At 44.7% G+C, this 26785-nt stretch overlaps 1 protein-coding gene across 7 annotated transcripts in view; it reads left to right on the top strand.

Moving 5' to 3' along the window:
- The window catches only part of GRAMD2A (GRAM domain containing 2A), a 37127-nt gene that overhangs the window by 5946 nt on the left and 4396 nt on the right, over window positions 1-26785 (top strand). For 3 of the 7 annotated variants that reach the window (XM_039339579.1, XM_039339574.1, XM_039339578.1), the window contains exons 2-11: window positions 14909-15004; window positions 16325-16385; window positions 16790-16862; window positions 17143-17246; window positions 18167-18265; window positions 21179-21250; window positions 22697-22759; window positions 25363-25519; window positions 25793-25907; window positions 26021-26128. In XM_039339579.1, coding sequence (XP_039195513.1) covers window positions 14919-15004; window positions 16325-16385; window positions 16790-16862; window positions 17143-17246; window positions 18167-18265; window positions 21179-21250; window positions 22697-22759; window positions 25363-25519; window positions 25793-25907; window positions 26021-26128 — 938 coding nt within the window. In that variant the 5' untranslated portion in view covers window positions 14909-14918. Of the gene's footprint in view, window positions 1-4602; window positions 4792-12009; window positions 12085-14908; window positions 15005-16324; window positions 16386-16789; window positions 16863-17142; window positions 17247-18166; window positions 18266-21178; window positions 21251-22696; window positions 22760-25362; window positions 25520-25792; window positions 25908-26020; window positions 26129-26785 lie in introns of those variants that run through there. The other 4 variants (XM_039339576.1, XM_039339580.1, XM_039339575.1 and 1 more) reach the window with 4 other exon arrangements.

Raw genomic sequence — 26785 nt, 5'->3', positions numbered from 1 at the left:
CGAGCAACAACAAGGTGGCCATGCCCACCCCGGCCACGCTCACTCAGTCTGCCGTGACCACCACAGCCTCACCCACTCAGTGGGCCACGCCCCCCCCCAGGGCACCACAATGCTGATGTGGCCCTGGCACTTTGCGATAAATAAGCGGGCTTTGGGTTGCGGGTTTGGGCACTCGGTCTCTAAAAGGTTTGCCATCACTGGGTTAGATTGTAGCTGATGGGCTGAGGTCAGTTGCCTGCTGCACGCCTGGAGGATCAGAGTGGGGGGGCTTTGAGGAAAGACCCTTATACCCAACCCTCTGGGGTCTGCGACAGTTTGCCACAGCCAGCTTGCTACGGCCAACTTCCATGGCCAACTCACTGCAGGGTGCAACACTAATATCAAAGAAATGATGGGATAGAACAGTGGTTCTCAACCTGTGGGTCGGGACCCCATTTGGGGTCGAATGACCATTTCATGGGGGTCGCCAAACCATGCTGTCCCCCATTTTTTCCCCTTTTCCCTAGCTGTCCTACTCCCTCTTATTGGTGGCCACACCCACCTGGGGGTCACCACAACATGGGGAACTGTATTATGGGGTCACGGCATTAGAAAGGTTGAGAACCACTGGGATAGAATCTTGTAAGTGCAAAAGGAGGGACAGAACGAAATGTGAACAGCAAAAATGGTTTATTTTAAATCACGAAATTGAAATTAAATTAAACTGAATTGTTTGCTTGTCCTGCAGCAAGCGGTCCCATTCTGATCCTCTGTAGGTCACAGAGGGGGGAGTAGATAGCCTGACATTAATGGTCGGACTGGGATTGCCGGAGTTTCCTCCTAGCCCAGGGGTAGGCAACCTTGGCTCTTTTATGACGCGTGGACTTCAACTCCCAGAATTCCTGAGCCAGCATAGCTCAGCATGGAAACCTCTCCCTCTCCCCTCAGCGTGGCTGGCTCAGGAATTCTGGGAGTTGAAGTCCACGAGTCATAAAAGAGCCAAGGTTGCCTACCCCTGGCCTAGCCTGACTCATAAGGTGGGCTTCTGGGAATTGTAGTTTAGCAACAGCCCCTCTTTGAGGAAGAAGAGCAGTTTAGAAATATAAATAAATAAAGTAAGTAAATAAATAAAACCTCTGTAGGGTTCACTGCTCCCTCCTCTTAAAGGGAGATACCAGCCCAAATCTCCCGCCCTATAAACCATTATGGCTTTTAATAAATCACCAATAGAAAAATGTTCCATACATGAGTAGGAGGAATTTTTTGACTGAAAGAGACTGGCTTGAGAGAAAGAAACAGATTATCAAGATTATCCTTCTTGTTATGTTTTTAATCAGCTTTTCTTCTCTGGTGCCCCGAAATTTTTTCCTCTTCCAAACCATGTTGAGGGCACATCGTTTCTCAACCGTAACTATTTAAAAGTAAGCGGACTTCAACGCCCAGAATTCCCCAGCCAGCTGTGATTCCGGGAATTGAAGCCCGCGTGTCTTAAAAGTTGCCAGACTTGAGAAACTTTATGGCCTTGGTGACTTTGAAATCTTCCTAGTGAGGGTTTCTCAGACTGAACAAGCCAGCTTTGTCCTCCATTACGAGAGGGAACAAGGTCAACAGATGCTGGTCTCCTAAATCGGGACAAATTTGCCTTCTGGTGGAAAAGAAATATGTCGTGGTTTTTTTAAAAGCCTTGTCATTTAAGGCTTGATATCTCTCTGAAATATTCCATGCCTTGTTTGGTTTAGGATAGGATGTAGAGCATGGGTAGTCAACCTTGGCTCTTTCATGACTGGTGGACTTCAATTCCCAGAATTCTTGAGCCACCTTAGCTGGCTCAGGAATTCTTGGAGTTGAAGTCCACAAGTCATAAAAGAGCCAAGGTTGACTATCCCTGATGTAGAGAGAACAGCAACACACAACCCCTGGTACAGGGCTATCCTTTTGAGCTCGTGGTGTTTCCTGTGTTCTGGTAAAGCACATTTTTTTTTAATTTAAAACGTTTTATTGAAAGTTACAAAATAAACCCATTTACCTTCCCCCCAACCCCCAGCCCCCGACTTCCCGGAGCCAAATACAGGGTATTTCAAACATATTAAACATAATCTAATTAAGTTAACAAATATATTAATCATAAGCTAAACAAGTTTAACAATGTATACAACAATAAAATCATACTTAAACCTTAACTCCCTTTAAACCTTAATAACATATCATAAACAAATCAGTTTATAATCAATTATTATATAATAAAAAAGTAAAGCACATTTTATAAGACTCCTGTCCACCTCCAACATTGGGGCTCTTACTTAAAGACCGGGCTACCGTAGCTTGGTTTGGGGCCTGGTGAAATTTCCAGGTGGACATAGAGCCCTTGGGAACCTCTGCTGGGTGCTGCTTAGGGCAATCTGAGCATTGCCACGTGGATCTTCTTCCAGAGTCAAAAATCTGGTGTCAAAATCCTTCCTCCTTGGTGGCTGAGAGCCCGGGAAAGGAGCAATGACGCTTTTGTGGCCAGGGAGCTTGCTTCATAGCAATCAGCCGTGAATAGCCCTTTGTTTAACTTTTTCTAAAAACACAAGGAATTAAGGAAGGCCCCAGGTACGGTGAATAGGCTCGGAGCTGAGCAGCCAAGCCTTGAGACCTGCCTCCTGCTCCCCTCCTAGATTCAAAGCTGTAGAATGAGGCTACTACCTTTTTCTTTCCTTCCGGATGCTAAATTAATTTTCAGAGGCTTAGCACTCCTATTGTTTCTTACCTGGCCCCTCTCCTGGGGAGGGAATGGTACCCCCTTTTATGTCCTCTGTTTCAACAATATTAATAGCACTTTACAAGGCCTTGGTAAGGCCACACTTGGAATACGGCATCCAGTTTTGGTCACCACGATGTAAAAAAGATGCTGAGACTCTAGAAAGAGTGCAGAGAAGAGCAACAAAGATGATTAGGGGACTGGAGGCTAAAACATATAAGGAACAGTTGCTGGAATTAGGTATGTCTACTTTAGTTTAATGAAGAGAAGGACGAGGGGGGACATGATAGCAGCGTTCCAATATCTCAGGGGCTGCCCCAAAGAAGAGGGAGTCAAGCTATTCTCCAAAGCGCCTGAAGGCAGGACAAGAAGCAACGGATGGAAACTGATCAAGGAGAGAAGCAACCTAGAACTAAGGAGAAACTTCCTGACAGTTAGAATAATTAGCCAGTGGAACAACCTGTCTCCAGAAGTGGTGAATGCTCCAACGCTGGAAGTTTTTAAGAACTGAACAGCCATTTGTCTGAAATGGTATAGGGCAGGGGTTCTCAACCTTGGTATAGGGTTTCCTGCCTGAGCAAGGGGTTGGACTAGATGACCTCCAAAGTCCCTTCCAACATTATTATTATTATTATTATTATTATTATTATTATTATTATTATTATTATTATTAACAACAAGACCATCTTGACAGGCTCCACAAAGCCACCGCTGCCATTCCTCCCCTCTTTATGGCTTTCGCTTCTCTGTTTTACTTAAACAGTTTTTTGAATTCATGCAGCTTGTAGGTGCAGGGAAAGAGAACTGTCCTAGCCAACAACTTTGCTTCCTTTTGCTTTTAAGGAGAGGTCCCAGCAACGAACATGGGGTCTGGTTTATGCAACCATGTTCTCTCCAGTGGAACTGAGACCTTCCACAATGGCTTCTGAAGCATCAGAAATGGCTAGCCGCCAACCGAGAAATGAATGAAGGCGAATCTGCGTGTCCCAGGATAATGTTATGGAATCCAATCTGGGTCGGTCATTGGGACGAGACGTTTTGTTGTATTGGAGGCCAGGGAACTACTTTCTAGAAACTACAAACTCTTAGATTTAATGTCTATCCACTTTACGAAACAAAGACCTAGGCTTCTTGGCTGCCTCCTATCGCGCAACTTTTAAAATATTTTGGTATTTAGAAAATTCACTAAAATAATGGGAGACAAGAGCTCCATAAATGCATTTATTTCTTACTGTCTCTCTTTCCACACAGTTGCTCATTTCAACAGCAGAGACTTAGTGGGTATTTTCTAGGGCTGTGCAAAATGTCTTTGAGTTCAAGCAAGTTTGGATTTAGAACAGAATGTTCTTATCCCACTGAGAAGTTCCAGACCCTTCGGGAAGAGTTTTTGAGCTCAAAACTGCTCTGTTTTGAATCTGAAAGTGACATTTTGAGCCTGGAATGGTTCCAGAATATTTGGGACAGTGTGTTGATAGGACGTGTTTCAAATTCCTCACATTTTGGAATCTGCTTTGTTCCGATGCAAAGATCGAATGTTGTAATATTGCAGAGCCAAAAGAAGGTCATAAGTGTTGAGCATTGTTTTTGGTGCGCTGTATTTTATTTTTATTTGTAATGGCTCTGGGGTCCCTCTACTCCCTCCCCCCAATAACCTGCATATCACTATAATTAGATTCTGTGTCCAGACCCAGAAATTAAAATACATCTCATAAACTAAACATTATTTTCATGTGGATGGATTCAGGACATTAAACGTCCCTCTCCGACTTTATTCTCTTTTGTCTGCGTGTAATGAGGACACAGTCCTGTATTTTTACACCTTCTCTGTGGAGCGCTGGCTCCCCAGGTGCATGTTGTTCTTAAGCTCCAAATTTCCTTTACAGAAAGCGTCTGCCCACCAGTGAGCAGCTTAAGGAGATCACTTTGGTGCTGTAAGATTGAAGGCTGACTTGCTGAGAATGCCTCATTTGTCAGTTTGCCAGCTTCCTGATTCGCACCTTGTCTTCTTGGCTGTAGCTGAGCAGTTGAGTCCAGCGAGGGATAGCAGCACAACGTACCATGATGTGGGCCTGGTAAGAAATAGCATGTGGAAGGGGACCTCCTCAGCTCTGTTTCTTTCCAAAATTCCTGAGGGTCGTAGGATTGAAAAGTCAACAGATTTTCCAGTTGCAAAGTGTCTTGAGTTGGCTCAAAGTTGCAAGGATGGCGTGAATCTGGGCACACAGCAGGGGGAGAAGGATAGAAGACCACGGGGGGGGGGAGAGAAAGACTGACTTTGGGTAGAATTTTTGCAACCCCCCTAGACTAGGCTAAAGTGAGATTGTTTAATCTGGGGTTCAAGGTTTTATGAAAAACCCAGCCAGGTGTTTTTAGTATGTTATGCAAGCCGGTCATTCTGTTAAGTGAAAGCATTGGGTTTTATTGTACACGAATGCAGCAATTAACGGGGGTTTATAAGGGAAGCGTTTTTGTCTGAACACAAGTTTCCTGTTAGGCTTCCTGTAAAGTTGTATTCAGAGCAACTTTTAACATTTGCTTAAGTTGTGCTTTAGTATTTATGGGGATAGATGCTGGTAACACCCTCCTTGTCTGGCAACGGATTCAGATTTATACGTTTAAGCATATCTTCATCCTTGATGTAATTTTGCTTGCTTGGCGGGTCAGGCTAGACCACCGTGGCAGCTGTGCCCATTTGAGGGGCTGTTTTTTTTTTTTCTTTCTGGTATAATTTAAGTTATTCCTTTTGGAATGGACAAAGTGAGGCTGAGCACCTTCTGGATGTACCACATGTTCTCTTTATTTTTATTATTGTCGGATCCAACTTTTCCTAACCTGGCTGTTCCCTCCCCTGTTTTGCTCTTGAGAATTGCCAGCTGAAAATGCACTCAAACAGATCTTTCCCTTTTGTGAGGGCAATTGAAAATCCACATATGTCTGAGCAGGACTTCTGTTCCAGCACAGCTCCCAGCAGGGACACTGAAGTTTTGACTGGGATAGTCAAACCACTGGGACCAGATGCCATCTTAAACCATGGGGTATTGATGAATCCTTAAAGGGAGGATCTCTTTGTTGGGTGGGCAAAGCTTTAATGAAGATCTGGAAATCGGCAAATAGGCTGATTTCCTCCATCACCTAAATAAATTTTATTTGTTTAGGTTGACACTCCAAGCTGTAAAAGAGGAAGTAAAGAAGGAATTTATTTACATTTTATTCTACCCCACCTTAATTATTTCTGTAAAGAACCCAGGGAATGTGTCTAAGACACCTTCCTCCTTCCTCCTCTGATTTTCTCCACAACAACCCTGCGAGGTGAGTTGAGCTGAGAGAGAGAGAGGGACTCACGCAAAGTCACCCAGCCAGTGACTTTGAATCTTTAGGCTTTTTTTTTAAAGAGTGCCTTACAAACTGCATAAAAAAATCAAAGCGGAATAACTCCAGAAAACAAGAAAATGGAAAGAGAAAGTAAAGGAGAGAAAAAAAAAAAACACAGGACAAGGGGGAGAAATTTAGGAGTTGCAGAGGGAAGTAAGGAATGAATTTGTCTGCAAAATGCAAATCAGCATTCTGGGTTAGAAGGGCTTTGGTCTTGTGGGGATTCATCTACCATCTGTCTTCCTTTTGTCTACTTTCTACTTTTTCTACTTTTGTTTGCCTTCCACGCTCAGATTTGGCACAGAAGGTAGAACAACAGCTTTTTGAGTTGGCTTTCAAGGAGAAGGTTAGGTGTTTGTTTTTTAGTAAGTGTTGCAGCAGGAGTCTCCTTGGTGCTCTTTAGTGCAAGGCCACAAGGAAAAATCCAGTCTGTGGCCCAGGAAAAGCTGCTTCTACTCTGAATGTTGATACTCCCCTTGTTAAGGACTTCAGTTGCTGGGGAGCACAAGCAGGGTTTCATTGCGTTGGTCTGTAGGCAAAAGGCCTAAAACAAACCTGAGGAACAAAAATTTGAAGGGACTCTTCATCTTTAGTGGAATTTAATTCAGGACCAGCCCAGGTGCTTTTGTGTTTGGTAAAAAAGGAAGCAAAAGAGAAAATATTTATCAGGGTACAGTGACGTGGGCTTTCAGTGTCTTTTCTTCCCCAGGGAAACAGATTTAGTCTCCAGAGAACTGGCCTGCCAGCCAGAGCTTCCAAAAATAAAGAACACAGATCAGGCTTCTGACCAGGAAGTCAACTTTCCCCCTCAGACACCATTATTTTTGCCTCCTCACCAGGTCATATTTGTGAGATTCTAGACCAGGATTAGGCAACCTTGGCTCGTTTATGACTCGTGGACTTCAACTCCCAGAATTCTTGAGCCAGCCACGCTGAGGGGAAAGGGAAAGGTTTCCATGCTTAGCCATGCTGACTCAGGAATTCTGGGAGTTGAAGTCCACGAGTCATAAAGCGGCCTAGGCCAGAGGTAGGCAACCTTGGCTCGTTTATGACTCGTGGACTTCAACTCCCAGAATTCCTGAGCCAGCCATGCTGAGGGGAAAGGGAGAGGTTTCCATGCTTAGCCATGCTGACTCAGGAATTCTGGGAGTTGAAGTCCATGAGTCATAAAAGAGCCAAGGTTGCCTACCCCTGTTCTAGATCAATGTTTGTCAACCTTGGCAACTTTAAGGCATTTGGACTTCAACTCCCAGAATGCCCCAATCCTAGCAATAGCAATTTCCACATCCATCAATGTCAACCCTCAGAATTCTCAGCAGTTGCCGTGCTGAGGCATTCTGGGAGTTGAAGTCCACCGGAAGGCATCCAGCTTAGGAAAAGCTGGGGTATTGTTTAATATTCTTGCCCTTCCATATGCGGTAGCTCCATAATCCTTAGGTGAGGGAAGGCCTCTTCCCTTCAAAAAACTACAGGATGCTAGTCCCTCACAAATTGCAATTAAGCCTAAGTCTCCCCTATAAAACCACTTTAGTAGATTTTGGCTTACAGTTTCCTATCTGTTGTCTAGTTTCCAATTTGCAACTGTCTCACTCTTCCTTGATTCCAGTCTTTGTTCGCATCCTGGTCTGGGAAGATTGATTGACTAAGTCCAACCCAATCTTTTTTTTCCTTCCCCCATTTACAGGGTGAACAGGGCAATTCCTATTGATGCGAGCAGCTAAAATTAGCCAAGAAGGAGGTTGACCCCAAAATAGCTGCAAGCATTCCAAGAAGAGTTTCATTGCTCAAGATCAAAAAGCTTGTGACTTTCTTTCTCTAACCAGCTCCTTCCCAAACGCCTGTTATGAAGATCGTATCATATATAGCAGAGATGATTTTCCGGTGCAATCTGGGCTGGAAATCTGTTGACCTTTTTTTAATTGCTTTGCTAAATAGTCTCTGATCTCCCAGCCGAGGTGATGTGGGCTGTGCAGGGCTGCTTCTAAGAGCCTTGGCTGCCCCTGGTGTATTGCAGTTAGGATCGTACATCGGAAATGACGGCAAGCAAATACAACAAAATTTGTTTTCTTTTTCGTTCCTATGTCTGTTTTCCCTGTGTGTCGTATCATTTCCCTTGATTATGAACCAAAGGGCAAGGGACGTTTTCTCCGGGAGATGGAGTCTGGCTGGAGAATTCTAGGAGTGATAGCCCACACATGATGGCCAAGGTTGAGAAATGCTGCTCTTTGTGAATCCTGCCCTGAACAGGGGGGGGGACTAGATGACCTCTAAGACACCGTCCAACTCAGACTCTATGATTCTAACAAAATAAGGATGGAGCAAGTCAGGTTGTTCCCCAGGCCAAACTCTGCTGCTGAGAACAGTTTGCAGGTAGTCCTTGATTTACCACTTTTCGTTTAGTACAGTGGTTCTCAACCTTTCTAATGCCGCGACCCCATAATACAGTTCCCCATGTTGTGGTGACCCCCAACCACTTATACATCACCGGGTGCCAGGGGCGTGGCCAAAGAAAAGGGGGGAAAAATGGCAGACAGCCTTGTTTGGCGACCCCCGTGAAATGGTCGTTCGACCCCAAATGGGGTCCCGACCCACAGGTTGAGAACCACTGGTTTAGTGACTGTTCAAAGCTACAATGGCAGTGAAAAAAGGTGATTTATGAGCGACTGCACCGGCTGATTCGCTGAAGCCCTCTTCTGCCCTCTGGCGTGGTGCATGCAGTAAGCAGGATTAACCACACACCCCACAAACAGCTTTGTTTGTTCTCTCTGGGGTATTTATTTGCATTTCCTTTTTAATTTTTCTGAAAGGGCTGCTGTGGCTTGCCTGAATCAAGGCATTTTGGCTTAATGAGAGCCTTCCTGAACATCGGTTCATGTCGCCACCAGGGCTGAAAGAGTGTCTGAGATGCGTTGCAAGGGGGGGGGGTCTCTTTTGCACTCTGAAAGTGTGCCTGTGTGTGTTTGGGTGTTGTGGTGTCCCTCTCTGGATGCCTAAGAGCTGCATTCCTCCACCCACTCACCCCTCCTGTCCTCCTCCACACACTTCCATCTATGCCCTGACCTAGTTTGAAACACAGTGCAGGGAAGGTTGAGAATGCAATGGGGGGGGGGGGAGAGGAATAAGATTATGAGTGCGTGGTTGCCTAGACAAACAATCCAAGGAGCTTTATAAGAGGCAGCTCAGTCACTCCTGCAAACAGCATTAAACTTTTTTTTTTTTTGATGGCTGAAGGTGCGCCCCTGCTGTTTTTCTCAGGAAAGCATGGGTGCTTTCTGGAGAAGGGGGGTGGGGGTGAAGGAATATACAGTGGAGGGAAAAAAACAATCAGAAGAACCAGTGCATGGCTGGGGAATTCTGGGAATTGAAGTTCACACCTCTTCAAATTGCTAAGAACCAGCCTAGAAATAAGGAGAAAATTCCTGGCAGGGATGATGATGTTCATTGAATCCCTGAAGGCTTTCAACAAGAGACTGGACAACCACTTGTCCGAAATGGTCTAGGGCAGAGGTCCCCAACCTTTGGGACACCAGGGACTGGTTCCGTGGAAAGAAGTTTTTCCGTAGACTGGAGGGTGTGCGGTTTTGTGTGATGCCTGCATCTCGTGGATGGGGCTTGGCTTGTTTGTGCGGACCGGTTGCTGGCATGCCGCGGCGCAGTACCGGTCCACGGACCAGGGCTTGGGAACCCCTGGTCTAGGGTCTCCTGCTCAAGCAGGGGGTTGGACTAGAAGATCTCCAAGGTCCCTTCCAACTCTATTCTATGTTCTATCTCCGAATGATCTCTAAACCAGTGGTTCTCAACCTTTTTAATGCCACGACCCCCAACCGGTCGTAAGTCGAGGACTACTCAACTGGTGCAGCACCGTTTGCAGAATGGGACTTTTGGCGGACTCAGCAGGGCAGAGACAGCCTGGACAATTCCTATTGGCTTTTGAAAGCCAATAGAATTAGACTCTATTCAAGAGAGACTATTCTATTGGCTTTCAAACGCCAATAGAATAAAAGGGAGTAGCACAGCTAAGGAAAAGGGGGGGGAAATGGCGGACTGGGTTGTTTGGCGACCCCCGTGAAATGGTCGTTCGACCCCAAATGGGGTCCCAACCCACAGGTTGAGAACCGCTGCTCTAAACGGATGGTTATAAGTCAAGGACTACATGATGTTATCCATTCCATTGTGTCCAACTCTTGGCAATTCTGTGGACCGGGTGTCTCCACATCTTCCGTGCACTAATTCTTTTGAGTTGTTCTATGCTCCATCAGCTTTGGCACACCCACCAAGTTCTTTGACAGCCTGGTTTCCTTTTACCGCTAATTCTTCCAACATAATTGCTTTCTCGAGTGAATTTCTCTGCATGACAGGGCCAGAGTAAGTGAGATGCACTTACTTACTTTAACAGTGAGAAGAAATAATCAGTGGATCGGCTTGCCTCCAGAACTTGTGGGTGTTCATTCACTGGAGGTTTTTAGGAAGAGATTGGACAGTCATTTGTCTGGAATGGTGTTCAGGTCTGTCACAATCTACCCCTAACCTGGTCTTTCAGCTCTTCCAATGATGCCCCCACAGCCATTGTAATCCAGTCCACCCACCTTGCTGCTAGTTGTTCTTGTCTTCTCTTTCCTTCCAACTTTCCCAGCAGTGCAGCTTTCTCCAGAGAGCGCATAAGCTGCCCAAAGTAGGACAATTTATGTTCTCTCCCAAATAAACCTTCCATTCTGCGTGTGAGTCAACCGGAAGGCTTTGCTTGGGGGGGGGGGGAGGGAGTTTCCTAAAATCTTAAAGCATTCTGAATCCAGTTCTACAAGTGCTGCTCGATCCATTTATTTAATGCCCAGCAAATCCATTTTTCTGCCATCCTTCCCGCTCCTAAGTCAGTTTACTTACTCGTTTTCCTGTGTTGGCAGTGGTTCTTTTCCATTTTTAATCTGGAATGGCTTGGCTATTTTGCTCCCTCTGAGCTTTTGAATTGCAGCTCTTGGGCTATGCAAGATAACCTTTAGTCCAAGGGTTGTTTACTCCGGGTTTCCCAAAAGCCACCTGTTAAGCTGGTATCTGATAAGCCAGCTATCTGTGCAGATAAGGTGACCAGGCCAGAAGCCAACAATGAGACTGAAATAACTTATTTGCTTAGTGAAAGGTGTTTGCAAAAGATTTTTCGAGGAGTTGCAAGATGTTCTCAACGCTCTGCATGTGCCAGGAAAAAACACTTTTTCCAAATCTGTGTTTGTTTTAGAAATCGGACACAAATTCTTATAACGTGGCTTCTGAGCTTGAAGCAGTTAACATGTTTCTGACGCAAACAGAAATCCCACCTTTGTGGTTTTAACTTTGCATGCGTCCAGAATGAATTAAAAGTTAAAAAAAAATGGATGAGTTTTGATGAACTGATTGCTTTATTTAGCTGCACAAAATAATAAATCATTATCATGTCATCAATACTTTGATGTGAATTACAGGCAGGGTTTTTCTTAATGTCATATTTAACTTTGGATGAAAAAGCCTAGTAATTTTTTTGCTTGTAATAATAACATGTTAAGTTGTAATTGATGTTGATAGAATTTCTTTCTTTTCTCAATTTGCAATCTTTTAAGCCAGGCGTTTTTCAAACTTGCCAGCGTTTAAGATGTGTGGGTTTCAACTCCCAGTCTCCATATACATCTTAAAGTTGCTGAGTGTGAAAAACAGTTGTAAACTATCTAATAATATACTGTTAATAAGATCTGCATCATATAAACATCATTATTCTGAATCAATACAACATATCAAGATTTATAACTGTATAATAAAAAGGTGGGAAATTAAGTTCCCTTTATGTATAGATCTCTATAAAGAGATATCTCTTATTATTCAGGAGATATTAATAGCTTAGAACATAGTCCTTCAAATTGTGCAGAGCTTGTTTACCCCTTAATCCGAAACTAGAACGTTTAGAAATGGTCAGCTTCACACAATGTTAGATGCACTTTAGTTTATTGAAAACTACACACTTGCAAATGGTAAGTTCATATATAGCTTATAGGAAATAGGGGTTTTAAGTAGCATGCTATCTTTTCATTTTATTTTTATTTTTTTTATTCCTATTCTTTTTTTCTTTTTAGTCTTATTTATTCCTTAAGAAAGGTAAAGGTATTGGGTTGGCTTACATGAGAAAAAATAGATTTAAAAATTTAAATGTAATTAACTTTGAGAAAAACCAGTAAAAATGTTTAGAACATTGTGGGAAAAACAAATGTAAACAAGAACAGTAAACAGGATATATGATGAGACAACCGGAATGACTAGATAGAAAAGGAATATTATATTGATGTGATTATTACTTGTAGAAATATTAGAAAACTTTTATATTCAATTATCATTCATTAAAACAACAAGAATTGTATTAAATTAAGGTTGGTAAAAGAGAACATTATGGGGAAAAGAGGAAATCAAGTAAAGTTATCATGTGGATTACAGATTATAGACATTAACTGTTAATGAATTTTTTTTAAATGTAAACCCAGACAACGCACTGTTTACCAAATATTAAGGTGATTATGTTAAAAAAATTAATAAAACATATATTTTTTTAAAAAAATCACACATACACAATTGATGTATCAGCGCATGATTTATATATAAAGAGCAGTAATGTAAACAGTAATCAGATTATTTCAGTTCTTATGCAGTGGTCTGTGACCTGAAATTTCCATGGGATAAAGAGACTACACCTGTTGGATTTGGCAGAATAAGCCAAGGTGATGCAGGTAGATCTGATGGCCCCTGTTCTGGGACACATCCTGCATACGTATTTTGCAGTAAGAGTCTCTCCACCTTAACAATACCATATTCTCTCTATGGCAGTGGTTCTCAACCTTTTTAATGCCGCGACCCCCCCCCAACCGGTCGTAAGTCGAGGACTACTCAACCGGTCATAAGTCGAGGACTACTCAACTGGTGCAGCACCGTTTGCAGAATGGGACTTTTGGCGGGCTCAGCAGGGCAGAGACAGCTGGACAATTCCTATTGGCTTTTGAAAGCCAATAGAATTAGACTCTATTCAAGAGAGTCTATTCTATTGGCTTTCAAAAGCCAATAGAATAAAAGGGAGGAGCACAGCTAAGGAAAAGGGGGGAAAAAATGGCGGACTGCGTTGTTTGGCGACCCCCGTGAAATGGTCGTTCGACCCCAAATGGGGTCCCGACCCACAGGTTGAGAACCACTGCTCTATGGACAACAGCAGCAGCAAACATAGCCACAGGATGCAGCTTCGGATGCTATTTTCAGAGAAAAGAGAGAGGAGTAAATAAAAGAGGATTGTTTATATATACTGATTATTGTGGTACTTAGTAACTAGTATCAATTACATATTTTTAATAACTAAGACCTTTAAAGCTAGATTGATTTCTGTCTCCTTGCATAGGGACCAATTTCTTTGCAGGGAGCTCTGGAAACACATTCTGGGCTTTGCTAGATAACGGGGTCAGAATCCACAGGACCAATTTAATCTTTGGAAGCAGGTAGACGTGCAATTCTTGAAGGCAACTGTCTTCTCTTTCCATCACTTTTCTATCTTGTTAGTGCATTAAGAAACAGTAGCTATCTCTGTTGCTCAGCTGACTCAAGAATCACACCTAGCTTCCCTGTTATCTTATCTCTTACTGTTTGCTCCATTCAGTCTAGTAGTGCAAGACTGCTAAGTTACCCCTTGCTTGCATCCTGCTGAAGAACTGATTATTCAGCCACATTGCTTTGGTGATGTGCTCCATCTGTGTTGTGGTTTTAGAGCAATCCCTCTCCTGCAGTGCAGATGGCTGGGTCGGAGGTGGATTTGGAGAAATACAGCTTTTAAGCAGGGGGAGGGAAATGCCATTATGGGATTTTCTGTGTAGTAGAGGGGAGTGTGTGTGTGTCTATACAGATAGTAGTCGACCTACAACCACAGTTGAGTCCAAAATTTCTGTTGCTAAGTGAGACGGTAAGGGAATTTTGGCCCGTTTTACGACTTTTCTTGCCACCGTTGTTAAAGTGAATTGCTGCAGTTGTTAATATAGTAGTAGTAGTAGTAGTAGTAGTAGTAGTAGTAGTAGTAGTAGTTGGAAAGGACCTTGAAGATCATCTAGTCCCACCCCCTGCTCAGGCAGGAAACCCTATACCATTTCAGACAAATGGCTGTCCAGTCTCTTCTTAAAAACTTCCAGTGTTGGAGCATTCACCGCTTCTGGAGGCAGGATGTTCCACTGGTTAATTGTTCTCACTGTCAGGAAGTTTCTCCTTAGTTCTAGGTTGCTTCTCTCCTTGATTAGTTTCCATCCGTTGCTTCTTGTCCTGCCTTCAGGCACCTTGGAGAATAGCTTGACTGCCTTTTCTTTGGGGCAGCCCCTGAGATACTAGAAGACTGCTATCATGTCCCCCCCTCGTCCTTCTCTTCATTAAACTAGACAGACCCAATTCCAGCAACCGTTCCTTATATGTTTTAGCCTCCAGTCCCCTGATCATCTTTGTTGCTCTTCTCTGTACTCTTTCTAGAGTCTCAGCATCTTTTTTACATCGTGGTGACCAAAACTGGATGCCGTATTCCAAGTGTGGCCTTACCAAGGCCTTGTAAAGTGATATTAACACTTCACGTGATCTTGATTCTATGGTTGTTAAATGAATCTGGATTCCCCATTGACTTCGCTTGTCAGAAGGTGGCAAAAGAGAATCGCAGGAGCACGGCAACCACCATAAAGACGATAACTCGGTTATTCTGTCAGTTCTGCTTTTACTTTAGTAAGACTGTGCTCAAACCCGTTTTCCTTCTGATCTGTGTTCTCTCTCTCCCCCTTCTCCGTTTGCCTTCAGCTCCAAACCAATGCATGAGAAATCGGGGCCCATGTACAGCCTGGACAAGCCGGAATCCTGGCACAAGGAGAAGAACTTGGGTTCTCCGAATGGCAGGTGAGTTTGACCTCAGTCACGCTCGGCCGGAAGTTCAAGCAGCTGGAACCAGGCCAGCCTTTATCTCAGGAACATCCACCAGCTGCTTTTTCTAGCGCCTCTCTGCCAGGCGGAGTGTTTGGGAAGAGGAATGGGGGCTAATTACAGCAGGCAGGCCGTCAGGAATCAGTAAAATTTGGAACAAGATGAAAAAATATATATATTCCAAATAAAACAAATTGTCCAGTATCCTGTTTTACAGAGTGGCTAACCAGAGGTTAGGGTTAGGGAACAATTGGGGGAGGGGGTGCAATCAAGGCAGCGGAGCTCTAAAATAGATCTGGGGCAATCTAAGGAGGGGCTTGGACAGACCCTTAAGGAGGGGGGAGAAATCTGTGGGGGTCTCTTGCAAGCGTGCAAAACGCCCACATGCCTGCATCGGTGCAAAAGGTGCCCCTCGTGGGGAAGGGGGAGCTGGGGCAAAGATTCGAGTCGGGGCGCCCGTGTTGCACCCCCCCAAGCCGATGATGCATGCATCCGCACCCCCGGGGGACTCTTTCCGAGCCCCCCCACACACACCGATCGCAAGGGTTTCTCCTAGTCACTACAGTCGGGGCCAGAATTTTGGACACTAAGTAAGGCACTGTGAGATAGATAGATAGATAGATAGATAGATAGATAGATAGATAGATAGATAGATAGATAGATAGATAGATAGATAGGGATAGGATAGGATAGGATAGGATAGGATAGGAAAGGATAGGATAGACAGACAGAGACAGGTAGGTAGGTAGGTAGGTAGATAGATAGATAGATAGATAGATAGATAGATAGATAGATAGATAGATAGATAGATAGATGTAGGTAGATGGATGGATAGATAGATAGATAGATAGATAGATAGATAGATAGATAGACAGACAGACAGACAGACAGACAGACAGACAGACAGATAGGATAGACAGAGACAGATAGATATAGGTAGGTAGGTAGATAGATATAGGTGGATGGATGGATGGATGGATGGATGGATGGATAGATAGATAGATAGATAGATAGATAGATAGATAGATAGATAGGATAGATAGATAGGATAGACAGACAGACAGAGAGAGATATAGGTAGGTAGGTAGATAGATAGATATAGGTGGATGGATGGACAGATAGATAGATAGATAGACAGACAGACAGACAGACAGACAGATAGATAGATATGGTTAGATATATATACATTCATATAGAGAGAAAAAGAAAGAGGGACAGATAGAGAAATAGAGATAGACCCAAAGGCGTTCAACAATTGTCTTTCAACAATTCTATTTCTCTCCATCTCTGTTGCAGCCTGAATTTGAATAATGCTGTAAAGAATGAGGAACTCAAGAAATGTCACCAAGAAGTCACGGTAAGCCAGGGAGAGAGAGAGGATGGTCATAGTTTTGATGTGCCTCGTGGCCACTTTTCTCGATAGCTACGTTGGAATAGATGAGAAGGAAGCCCATCTGCATGGATTCAACTTCTGCTGGCTGGGTATTCTGGAAGTCCACATAGCTTAGAGCTGCTGAGTTCAAGCAACAGAGGGCTTCGCGTGTTGTGTGAACTCAGCCAGTTCTGGTTTGGTGATTCAGCAGTGGTTAAATGAACCTTAATAAGGCCAACAGTGTCTGGCCTCTTTTTTCCTGATCTGGTCTGTTCTCCTTGCCCCTTTTTGAAAAACAAAGTGAAATGGCTGCTAAGCTACGGTACTCCAGATCTGCCTTTGGCCAGTCTTTTGCATGGTCTTGACGCTTGGATCTGTTTTCTCTCTAGGCTCCCAATAAGTATAATTCTCAGTATCACAAGTTATTCAAGGACATCCCCACTGAGGAAAGCGTGGTTAAAGGTAAGCAAGGAAGGACCATCAAAAAAAACAACAACAGCTCAGTGCTGTTGCCAAGCCTCTACTCCAATCTTTCCCGGCTTTGTTCCTTCCAGAGAACAAAGAACGGGAAACGAACCGGGATTAAAATGCCATCCGCTCGTCTGCCTTTCTTTTTTATTTACAAGGCTGTCACCAGTCTCCTGCTGCCTTCTTTCACATCTGTCTATCCCCTCCTTGGCTGATGACCGCTCTTGAGGTTAAAAGCATTCCTGGCTGCAGCCTCTGTCTGTTTTATTTTCAGTCTGCTCCTGTGCCCTTCAGCGAGACATCTTGATCCAGGGCCGTCTCTACATTTCTCCAAACTGGCTCTGCTTCTATGCAAACCTTTTTGGGAAGGATATCAAGGTAAGCCCGCAAAAAGAAAAGGGAGAGGCATTCTGGGGAGGCCACAAAGGTGGGACTTCTTTCTCCGGCCCGCTGGCCTTCACTCTGCGTACTCCTTTGAGCTGGAGAAGGCTCTTGCGTCTTCCTTGGAAAGCAAAGGTGAGTAACAACTAAGCACAGGCAGTCTTTGACTTACGACCCCAAGGGAGCCCAGCTTCTGTTGTTAAGTGAGACATTTGTTGTAAATGTTGCCCCGTTTTACGACCTTCCTTGCCACAGTTGTTAAGTGAATCGCTGCAGTTGTTAAGTGAGTCACACGGTGGTTAAGTGAATCTGGCTTCCCCATTGACTTTGCTTGGCAGAAGGTCGCAAAAGAGGATCACATGACTTTGGGGCCCAGCAACGGTCATAAGTATGAACCAGTTTGCCAAGCAAAGGTCGTAACCCTGAAAAACGGTCGTAAGTCACTTTTTTCAGTGCCGTTGTAACTTTGAACGGTCACTGAATGAACTGTTTGTAAGTCAAGGATTACCTGTACTGGAGTCCATAACGCCAGATGTGTCCCTGGAGACAAAATCAGACTTGTTAGTTGCCCGGGACTGAGTATATAGGATGATCCTCCATATGTTGTACATTTCCTAAATCAGGGGTCTTCAAACTTGGCCCTTTTGTGACTTGTGGACTTCAGCTCCCAGAATTCCTCAGCCAGAGTGCCTGGCTGAGGAATTCTGGGAGTTGAAGTCCACAAGTCACAAAAGGGCCAAGTTTGAAGACCCTTGGCTTATATGGTCCATGCTGGCTGGGGAATTCTGGGAGTTGAAGTCCACAAGTCACAAAAGGGCCAAGTCTGAAGACCCCTGTCCTAAATCAATCCCTAAATCTGTGTATATGCTAAAATAAATTTCACAAATTGACATTCTACAACTTCTTTTTCATTTCAGGTTGTGATTCCTGTGGTCTCTGTCCAACTAATAAAAAAGCACAAAACAGCCCGGTTGTTGCCAAATGGACTCGCGATCACCACCAACGCCAGCAGAAAAGTAAGTATTGCTGGCTATTGTTCCTTCTGTGGCCAAATCCAGGGCACTGGTTTTTCTGCCAAGCTGAGATTAAAGTTTCTACTCTTTCTAAATAATAATAATGATGATGATGATGTTGGAAGGGACCTTGGAGGTCATCTAGTCCAACCCCCTGCTCAAATAGGAAACCCTATACCATTTCGGACAAATGGCTGTCCAGTCTCTTCTTAAAAGCTTCCAGTGTTGGAGCATTCACCGCTTCTGGAGGCAGGTTGTTCCACTGGTTAATTGTTCTCCCTGTCAGGAAGTTTCTTCTTAGTTCTAGGTTGCTTCTCTCCTTAATTAGTTTCTGCCCGTTGCTTCTTGTCCTGCCTTCAGGCGCTTTGGAGAATAGCTTGACTCCCTCTTCTTTCGGGCAGCCCCTGAGATACTGGAACACTGCTATCATATCCCCCCCCCGTCCTTCTCTTCATTAAACTAGACATACCCAATTCCAGCAAATCGTTCCTTGTATGTTTTAGCCTCCCGTCCCCTAATCATCTTTGTTGCTCTTCTCTGCACTCTTTCCAAAGTCCCAATATCTTTTTTACATCGTGGTGACCAAAACTGGATGCAGTATTGCAGGTGTGGCCTTTCTGCCCCTGATAAATGACGAGTGGCTGGGGGATTGTGGAAGTTGCAGTTGCAGATCTCCACTAGGCCCTTCAGACTATTTTTAGTTAATTCTCGTATCATTGCATACATGTATCTGAATATGCTTTTCTTTTCTGACACCTCTTTGGCTGTGTTCTGACGTGGTGCTAAGCCAATGAACGTGGTTTTGTTTATGTTGCATGAACCCACCAGATCCACCACCCCTAAATAAAGCAAAACTCGGCATTTTTGAAGCTCAGATGTTCCGCTCCTTTTCACATCTTACTTGGGATTTAAAGACGTGCTCAGGGACAATTTGTTGACTACTTTGGCAGTGAATTGCCCCCAGGCAATGTCACCACTTGGAGAAATCGACAGAGAATAATATCAGGACATCGGTAACTTTTTTTTCTTTCCAAGACATTCAAGACATCGATAACTTTTCCAATGGACAGATTGCAGACTTTGGCACCTCATCAACCTTCATTAGAACGTCTTCCTTCTGGCCTTCAGCACTGGAAGAAGTTAGGCAGAGTCTTACCGTTCAAAGCAACCGCTCAGGTTCTGCAGCCACTGGTGGGGAGGATGGGAAAGTGCTGGCGGTGATTGAAGGGCCAGTGAGGGAAGGGAAGACGGGCGGCAGCTCCCGATGCTCCAGCCGTGTAAATTTGGAACAGATGAATTTCCATTTGTGAGCTTCCCGAAAATGAAACCCGCAAAACTTTCCAGATGCATCAGTTTCTTCCAAGCCAACAGGGAGGGAAGGGATTACGGAGCTTAAAGCTTCCCTTGTGACTCAAATCCTGACTTGCATTATGAAGCCCTGGGAAGGTCAACAGGGGCTCCACTCAGCTGGGTTCCATCTCCTCTGGAGGTTGATCAGGTTTCTTCAGGAATCCCATTGGACCCCCCCCCCAGCTGGGTCCAGATGTGTTCCCCAGCACATCTGGAACTTATCCGAAGAGGCCGCAAGCTGGGCGCAAGGGGGAGGGGATTTCCCATACAGTAGTCCAGCTTCCCCATTGACTTTGCTTGTCAGACAGTGGCAAAATACTTGACAGGAAGTATTTATGAGGGTTGCTGTGTCCTGGTGTGTGTGTGTGTGTGTGTGTGTCATATGATGAGGAACAATTGAGTGAGGAGTGAGGAGCAATGAATCAGTGGAACAACTTGCCTCCAGAAGTTGTGGGTGCTGTATCCCTGGAGGTTTTTAAGAAGAGACTGGACAATCAATCTCTTCTTCTTCTGGGACCACACGTTTTCTGAATAGTTTTTATCCCAGAGCTACAATTGCACTTAATAATGAACTAAAGGGCCACCATCAGTGAACTGTTGGACAGTATTACTTGGTCTGTTGGGTGGATGTTTGGGTGGTTCTAGGGGTGGGGAATTGTGGTGGGTGGGAGTGTGTTTGGGGATTATGTGTGTGGGACCTGGTCTTTGGGTGTCACGTAAATTTCGTTGTATGTGTATACTGTGTATACCAGTGGTTCTCAACCTGTGGGTCAGGACCCCATTTGGGGTCGAACGACCATTTCACGGGGGTCGCCAAACAACGCAGTCTGCATTTTTTTCCCCCTTTTCCTTAGCTGTGCTACTCCCTTTTATTCTATTGGCTTTTGAAAGCCAATAGAATAGACTCTCTTGAATAGAGTCTAATTTTCTTGGCTTTCAAAAGCCAATAGGAATTGTCCAGGCTGTCTCTGCCCTGCTGAGCCCGCCAAAAGTCCCATTCTGCAAACGGTGCTGCAGCAGTTGAGTAGTCCTCGACTTACGACCAGTTGAGTAGTCCTCGACTTACGACCAGTTGGGGGTCGCGGCATTAAAAAGGTTGAGAACCACTGGTGTATACACATACAATGACAATAACGTTTATTTATTTATTTATTTATTAAAAACCTCCAGGAATACAGCAGCACCCACAACTTCTTTGTCTGAAATGGTATACAGGATTTCCTGAGCGAGGGGTGGTGGTGGTGTTGGACTAGATGACCCCCAAGGTCCCTTCCAACTCTGTTATTCTGCTAATACATGCCAGTTGCCAAGTGTCTGAATTTTGACCCTGGGGATGCTGCTAGGGTCATAAGTATTTAAAATAAAACAGTCATAAGTCACTTTTTTCTGTGCTGTCGTAACTTCGAACCGTCACTAAACGAACGGTTGTAAGTCAAGAACTACTTTTGGGTGTGAAGCCATAAAGATCTCAGCTTGGAAGGGCCACAGTGTGTCTTTCTTGGTTCGGGGCCTGACGTGGCTTGGAGTTTCGCTACTTACGCATCCCGTGTTCTTTTTCTCTTCCAGTACATCTTTGTGTCCCTCATTTCCCGAGACAGCGTCTATGATGTTTTGCGGCGAGTCTGCACCCACTTACAGGTGTTCCCTTCTCCTCTCTATGATGGGCATTCAGGGGGAGCCCTCTGGCCCCCCTCAGCCATAGGTCAGAAGAGGGGGGTGGTCGGCAAGGCTACCTCATGCACAAAAATGGAAAGACTCTGAAACACTCACTGTGGAGCAGGGGTTCTCAACCTTGGCCACTTTTAAGACTTGTGGACTTCAACTCCCAGAATTCCTCATGCACCAAAACTGAGGAATTCTGGGAGTTGAAGTCCACAAGTCTTAAAAGTGGCCAAGGTTGAGGACCCCTGCTCTGGAGGAATGGTTGGTGAGGATGACCAAACTAGCAGAGATGGCAAAATGTCACTTGCTTGCTTGGAGAAAGACTAACAACTACATTGATTAGTCACTGGAAACCCCTTTTGCTGGGGAAAAAAAAATGAATTTACGGATTTGATGCCTATAAAGGGTAGATTATAGAAAGAAGGAAATTATGAAGTAACCTTAGGAAGGATAAAGCACAAATGTCCTCATAATTGCTGCTAAGCCCCTTCTTTATTACTTCCTTCTTCCTTTCGTTTTCTTCCTTGTGGATGTCTTTAGCTTTCTTTTTCGCTTTCTAATTAGTTTTCCTTATTCTTCTTAGTTGAGAACAGGCTTAATCCAACCAAGGGTGCAGATCCAGCCGCTAACTGGAAGCAGGTCTGCATTTGCCAGTGAGATGACTGAGAATTAACCCAGAACCTTTGAGATATGAAATAAATCTTCTACCGTAGCTCTGTTTTTGCTTCCAGAAGACCAAAAGGAAACTTAAAGTTTAAGGGTCTGACGAGGCTTGACCTGTTGAATTTAGTTTAGCAGAACGGAGTGAGATTGGAGGCTCTAGCCAGTGGTGGCGAACCTATGGCACGCGTGCCAGAGGCGGCACTCAGAGCCCTCTCTGTGGGCACGCGTGCCATGCCCCGGAGATAGCAACCTCTTCAACCAACCGTCCGCTAACTCGCCGAGGTCCCACATGGCTGGATGCATCCCAGCACCTGTGCTCTTGCTGGCTCTGTGTGCAGGGGCCGATGGTGTCAGGCAGCAGCCACCCTGGCCCCTGCCTCACCTTGCCCTGTGACAATGGCATCCCCGCCCTGCCTCACCCAGCAGGATGAGCCTCCTGCCCACCGCCCCACCTGCCAGAGACCCCCCTGGATTTCCCCCAACCCTGCCCGGCCCCCACAGGCGTCCCTCCCCACGAGCAACATCGAGGTGATCCCGCCCACCTTGGCCACACCCACCCAATCTGCCATGACCATCACAGCCACGCCCACCCAGTGGGCCACACCCACCTGGCACTCGACGATGCATAAGTGGGTTTTGGATTGCAGTTTGGGCACTCGGTCTCTAAAAGGTTCGCCATCACTGCTCTAGGCTTCCAGCTGGTGAAGCCTATTGGATCCCTTTTGGCGAGTAACCCCAATCCGTTTATTTTCTGTACAGGTCTCCAGCAAAAAAAGTCTGAGTTTGAAAGAGCTCATTGAAAAGCCAGATGCAGTATCCTTGGTAAGACCAATTTCTGAAAGATTAAGCTACACACGTCACTTCACCACAGTGTTTTGGTCACCCAAAGGCTTAGAGCAGCGGTTCTCAACCTGTGGGTCGGGACCCCGTTTGGGGTTGAACGACCATTTCACAAGGGTCGCCAAACAACGCAGTTTGCCATTTTTCCCCCCCTTTTCCTTAGCTGTGCTCCTCCCTTTTATTCTATTGGCTTTTGAAAGCCAATAGAATAGACACTCTTGAATAGAGTCTAATTCTATTGGCTTTCCAAAGCCAATAGGAATTGTCCAGGCTGTCTCTGCCCTGCTGAGCCCGCCAAAAGTCCCATTCTGCAAACGGTGCTGCACCAGTTTATTTATTTATTTATTTATGAGACTTATATACTGCTTTAAGTGCAAGCACTCTCTAAGCGGTGTACACCAGTAAGCAATGTATGTATGTATGTATGTGTGTGTGTATGTATGTGTATGTATATATATATATATATATATATATATATATATATATATATATATATATTACATTGCCCCCAACAATCTGGGTCCTCATTTTACCTACCCCGGAAGGATGGAAGGCTGAGTCAACCTTGAGCCGGTGAGATTTGAACCGCTGACCTGCTGAACACAGTCAGCTAAAGTGGCCTGCAGTACTGCACTCTAACTGCTGCGCCACCTCGGCTCTTTAATAGTTGAGTAGTTGAGTAGCCCTTGACTTACGACCGGTTGAGTAGTCCTCGACTTACGACCGGTTGGGGGTCGTGGCATTAAAAAGGTTGAGAACCACTGGCTTAGATCAAATCTGTGTAAAAACTGTTCAGTCAGTCACCCAGTCAGTTGTCACCCTTCTCATCAGTAGCTAGAATGCAGTTTTGCAGGAAGACTCTGCCCACAGCCAGGAGTTCGATCCTGACCGGCTCAAGGTTGACTCGGCCTTCCAACCTTCCGAGGTCGGTAAAATGATCCAGATAGTTGGAGGCCACACGCTGACTCTGTAAACCACTTAGAGGGGGCTGCAAGGCATTATGGAGCAGTATGTCAGTCTAAGTCTTATTGCTTAGAAGCTTCTTCATTTCTAGAACTGAAGAAGCTTCTTGGTAAGAAGTGAAATATCTTCAAGGAAAAACAAAGAAAATCCAGTTGCCTTTTGAAAAGCACCTTGGAGACGAGAGTCAGAAATACTTTGCTGATCTTCTGGGTCACTAACTTTGATGTCTCACTAAAAATAAAATAGATGTTTGAGACTCTAGAAAGAGTGCAGAGAAGAGCAGCAAAGATGATCAGGGGACTGGAGGCTAAAACATATGAAGAACGGTTGCTGGAATTGGGTATGTCTAGTTTAACGAAGAGAAGTACGAGGGGGGACATGATAGCAGTCTTCCAGTATCTCAGGGGCTGCCCCAAAGAAGAGGAAGTCAAGCTATTCTTCAAAGTACCCAAAGGCAGGACAAGAAGCAACGGATGGAAACTAACCGAGGGGAGAAGCAACCTGGAACTAAGGAGAAACTTCCTGACAGTTAGAACAATTAACCAGTGGAACTACCTGCTTCCAGAAGCGGTGAATGCTCCAACACTGGAAGTTTTTAAGAAGAGACTGGACAGCCATTTGTCTGAAATGGTATAGGGTTTCCTGCCTGAGCAGGGGGTTGGACTAGATGGCCTCTAAGGTCCCTTCTATCATCATTATCATCATCATTATGGATCATCGCACAGTCAGCCAGATGTTCAGACTGGATTTGGCATTTTGTTTACCTATCGAGTCCTTACCCAGGACTGGGATAGGCAGATGTGGATGTTTGATGGTATTACAGGTATCGTCGCAGGATGGAAGCAGTTCCTAGTAAGGCCGCCTTTTGCAATTGACTAATAGCAAATTTGTCAATGCCAATGGTGTTCAAGTGGTGCTCCAGTTGTTTTGGGATTGCACCCAAGGAGCCTATGACTATTGGTACTACCCTTGCTTGCTTTTGCCACAGTCTTTCTATTTCTATTTGTAGGTCTTTGTATTTTGTTATCTTCTCCAGTTCTTTCTCTTCTATTCTGCTATCTCCAGGCACTGCCACGTCCACTATCCAGACTTTTTTGTCTTTCTTATCGACAATTGTTAAGTCTGGGGTGTTATGTTGCAGGTGCTTGTCTGTTTGAATTCTGAAGTCCCAGAGCAGTTTAATTTTATCATTTTCTATGACTTTCTCTATTTTTTATTATTATTATTATTATTATGGATCATCGCACAGTCAGCCAGATGTTCAGACTGGATTTGGCATTTTGTCTACCTATCGAGTCCTTACCCAGGACCTGGGATAGGCAGATGTGGATGTTTGATGGTATTACAGATATCGTCGCAGGATGGAAGCAGTTCCTATTATTATTATTATTATTATTATTATTATTATTATTATTATTATTATTATTTTGGATCATCGCACAGTCAGCCAGATGTTCAGACTGGATTTAACATTTTGTCTACCTATCGAGTCCTTACCCAGGACCTGGGATAGGCAGATGTGGATTATTATTATTATTATTCTTAAAACAAAAAAACCCCACCCACTAAACATTCAGGCGGTTGTTGCTTGCTTTCATCCACCCTGAACCTGCTTTCCACAGGAGGTCATTGTCCCAGAGCTGAAGTGGAGACGGAGGTCCTCGGCGTCACTCTCCCTCACCCTCCCAGATTCTGGCTTCCAGTGTATCCACCGAACTTCGATCAGCAACCTCAGTGCTAAGGACAACTCCTGCAACTCGGAGGAGCCCCTGGCATCAGGTGGGGGGAATCAGGAAGGACTTTCTGGGATGGAGGGACAGCATCTTCCCGGGCTGGTCCAGAGGGTGCCGTGCTCCAAGGACATCAGTTGAGATGGAAGGAGGGGTTGAATTGCAACTAAAACCGTAGCTTGCAGGGTGAAATTACAACGTCCGAATAGTAACTGAGCTCTTTCAACAAACCCTTGGAGGAACGTTAGCATCTCTGGATTCTCCATCCTCCAGGCTGGTGTTCTGTGTGACCTGAGTTTCTCCCTATTTGCTTCTGTTTCAGAAAGTACAATAAACTCTGAGGAAGAAGAGGAGGAGGAGGAATTAGTAGTGGACCAAAGCGACAAAGCAGAATTGAGACCAGCTGATTATCAGCTGCTGAAAATCTTCATAGTGTTGTAAGTGCAAAGGATGAGCTTTCCCATTTTTTCCCCTGTGGCTTTCTGATTCCCGCTCAGGCTCAGATCTAAGGGGGGGGGGGTGTCTCTCTCTCTGGGGTCTTGATCCACAGAATCTGCCTTTTGGTGTTGTCCTCATCGTACTTGGCCTTCCGAATTTTCCGGCTGGAGCAGCAACTCTCCTCCTTGAACCAGGATTACTTTTCCCGAGTATCTCAAAGGTAAGAGGTGTTCCGAGGTTTCTCCGAAAGGGAAAAACAAACATTTATATTCAAATTTAGGTCCAAAAGGTGGAATACGAAACAGGAAATATGGCACACAGTAAAATGCATTGTGCTTTTAATTTTTCGTGAGACTAAAAATAAGATAGTATGGTGATAGACTACGAATTCAGGGGAAACAGTGAAAATAAACCAGGTTAAAAAAAACCCCAAGCTAAAGTTTTCTAGCGGCGATTATGTCTCTCCACTTGTACAAAACAGGGGTGGGTGACTTGCAATCTACACATCCCTTTATTGTGTTCCCTCGTTGCTGAAAGCAAAAAGTTTGCCCAACATTTTGAGGCCTATCACAGTTAAAAGACACACATACAACCCATACACTAGAAATCCCCCAGGCTGTCACTAAAAGCCAGCCCCATATGGAGGTCCTCCGAGTCAAGAATGTTTGTTGATCACCAGAAGGTGGCCCATCCATGGCCTTGAGTAAGAAAACCATTGGCTCTGGCAAGCTTCATTCAACATAGCATAGCTCTTGTGCTGATTTGCTCTCTTTGCTAAGACTAGAGGATCTTCTACATCTTTGCATGATGATGCAGAACGACCCTTTAAGTAATCAACTGGAGCCCCTTTCTGTTCTTCTGAGAGAGAGAGAGACAG

Source organism: Crotalus tigris, unplaced genomic scaffold (genome assembly GCF_016545835.1).
Source record: "Crotalus tigris isolate CLP2741 ecotype Arizona unplaced genomic scaffold, ASM1654583v1 scf7180000017735.2152567, whole genome shotgun sequence".
Lineage (NCBI taxonomy): Eukaryota > Metazoa > Chordata > Lepidosauria > Squamata > Viperidae > Crotalus > Crotalus tigris.
This window is presented reverse-complemented; position numbering and strand designations above follow the sequence as displayed.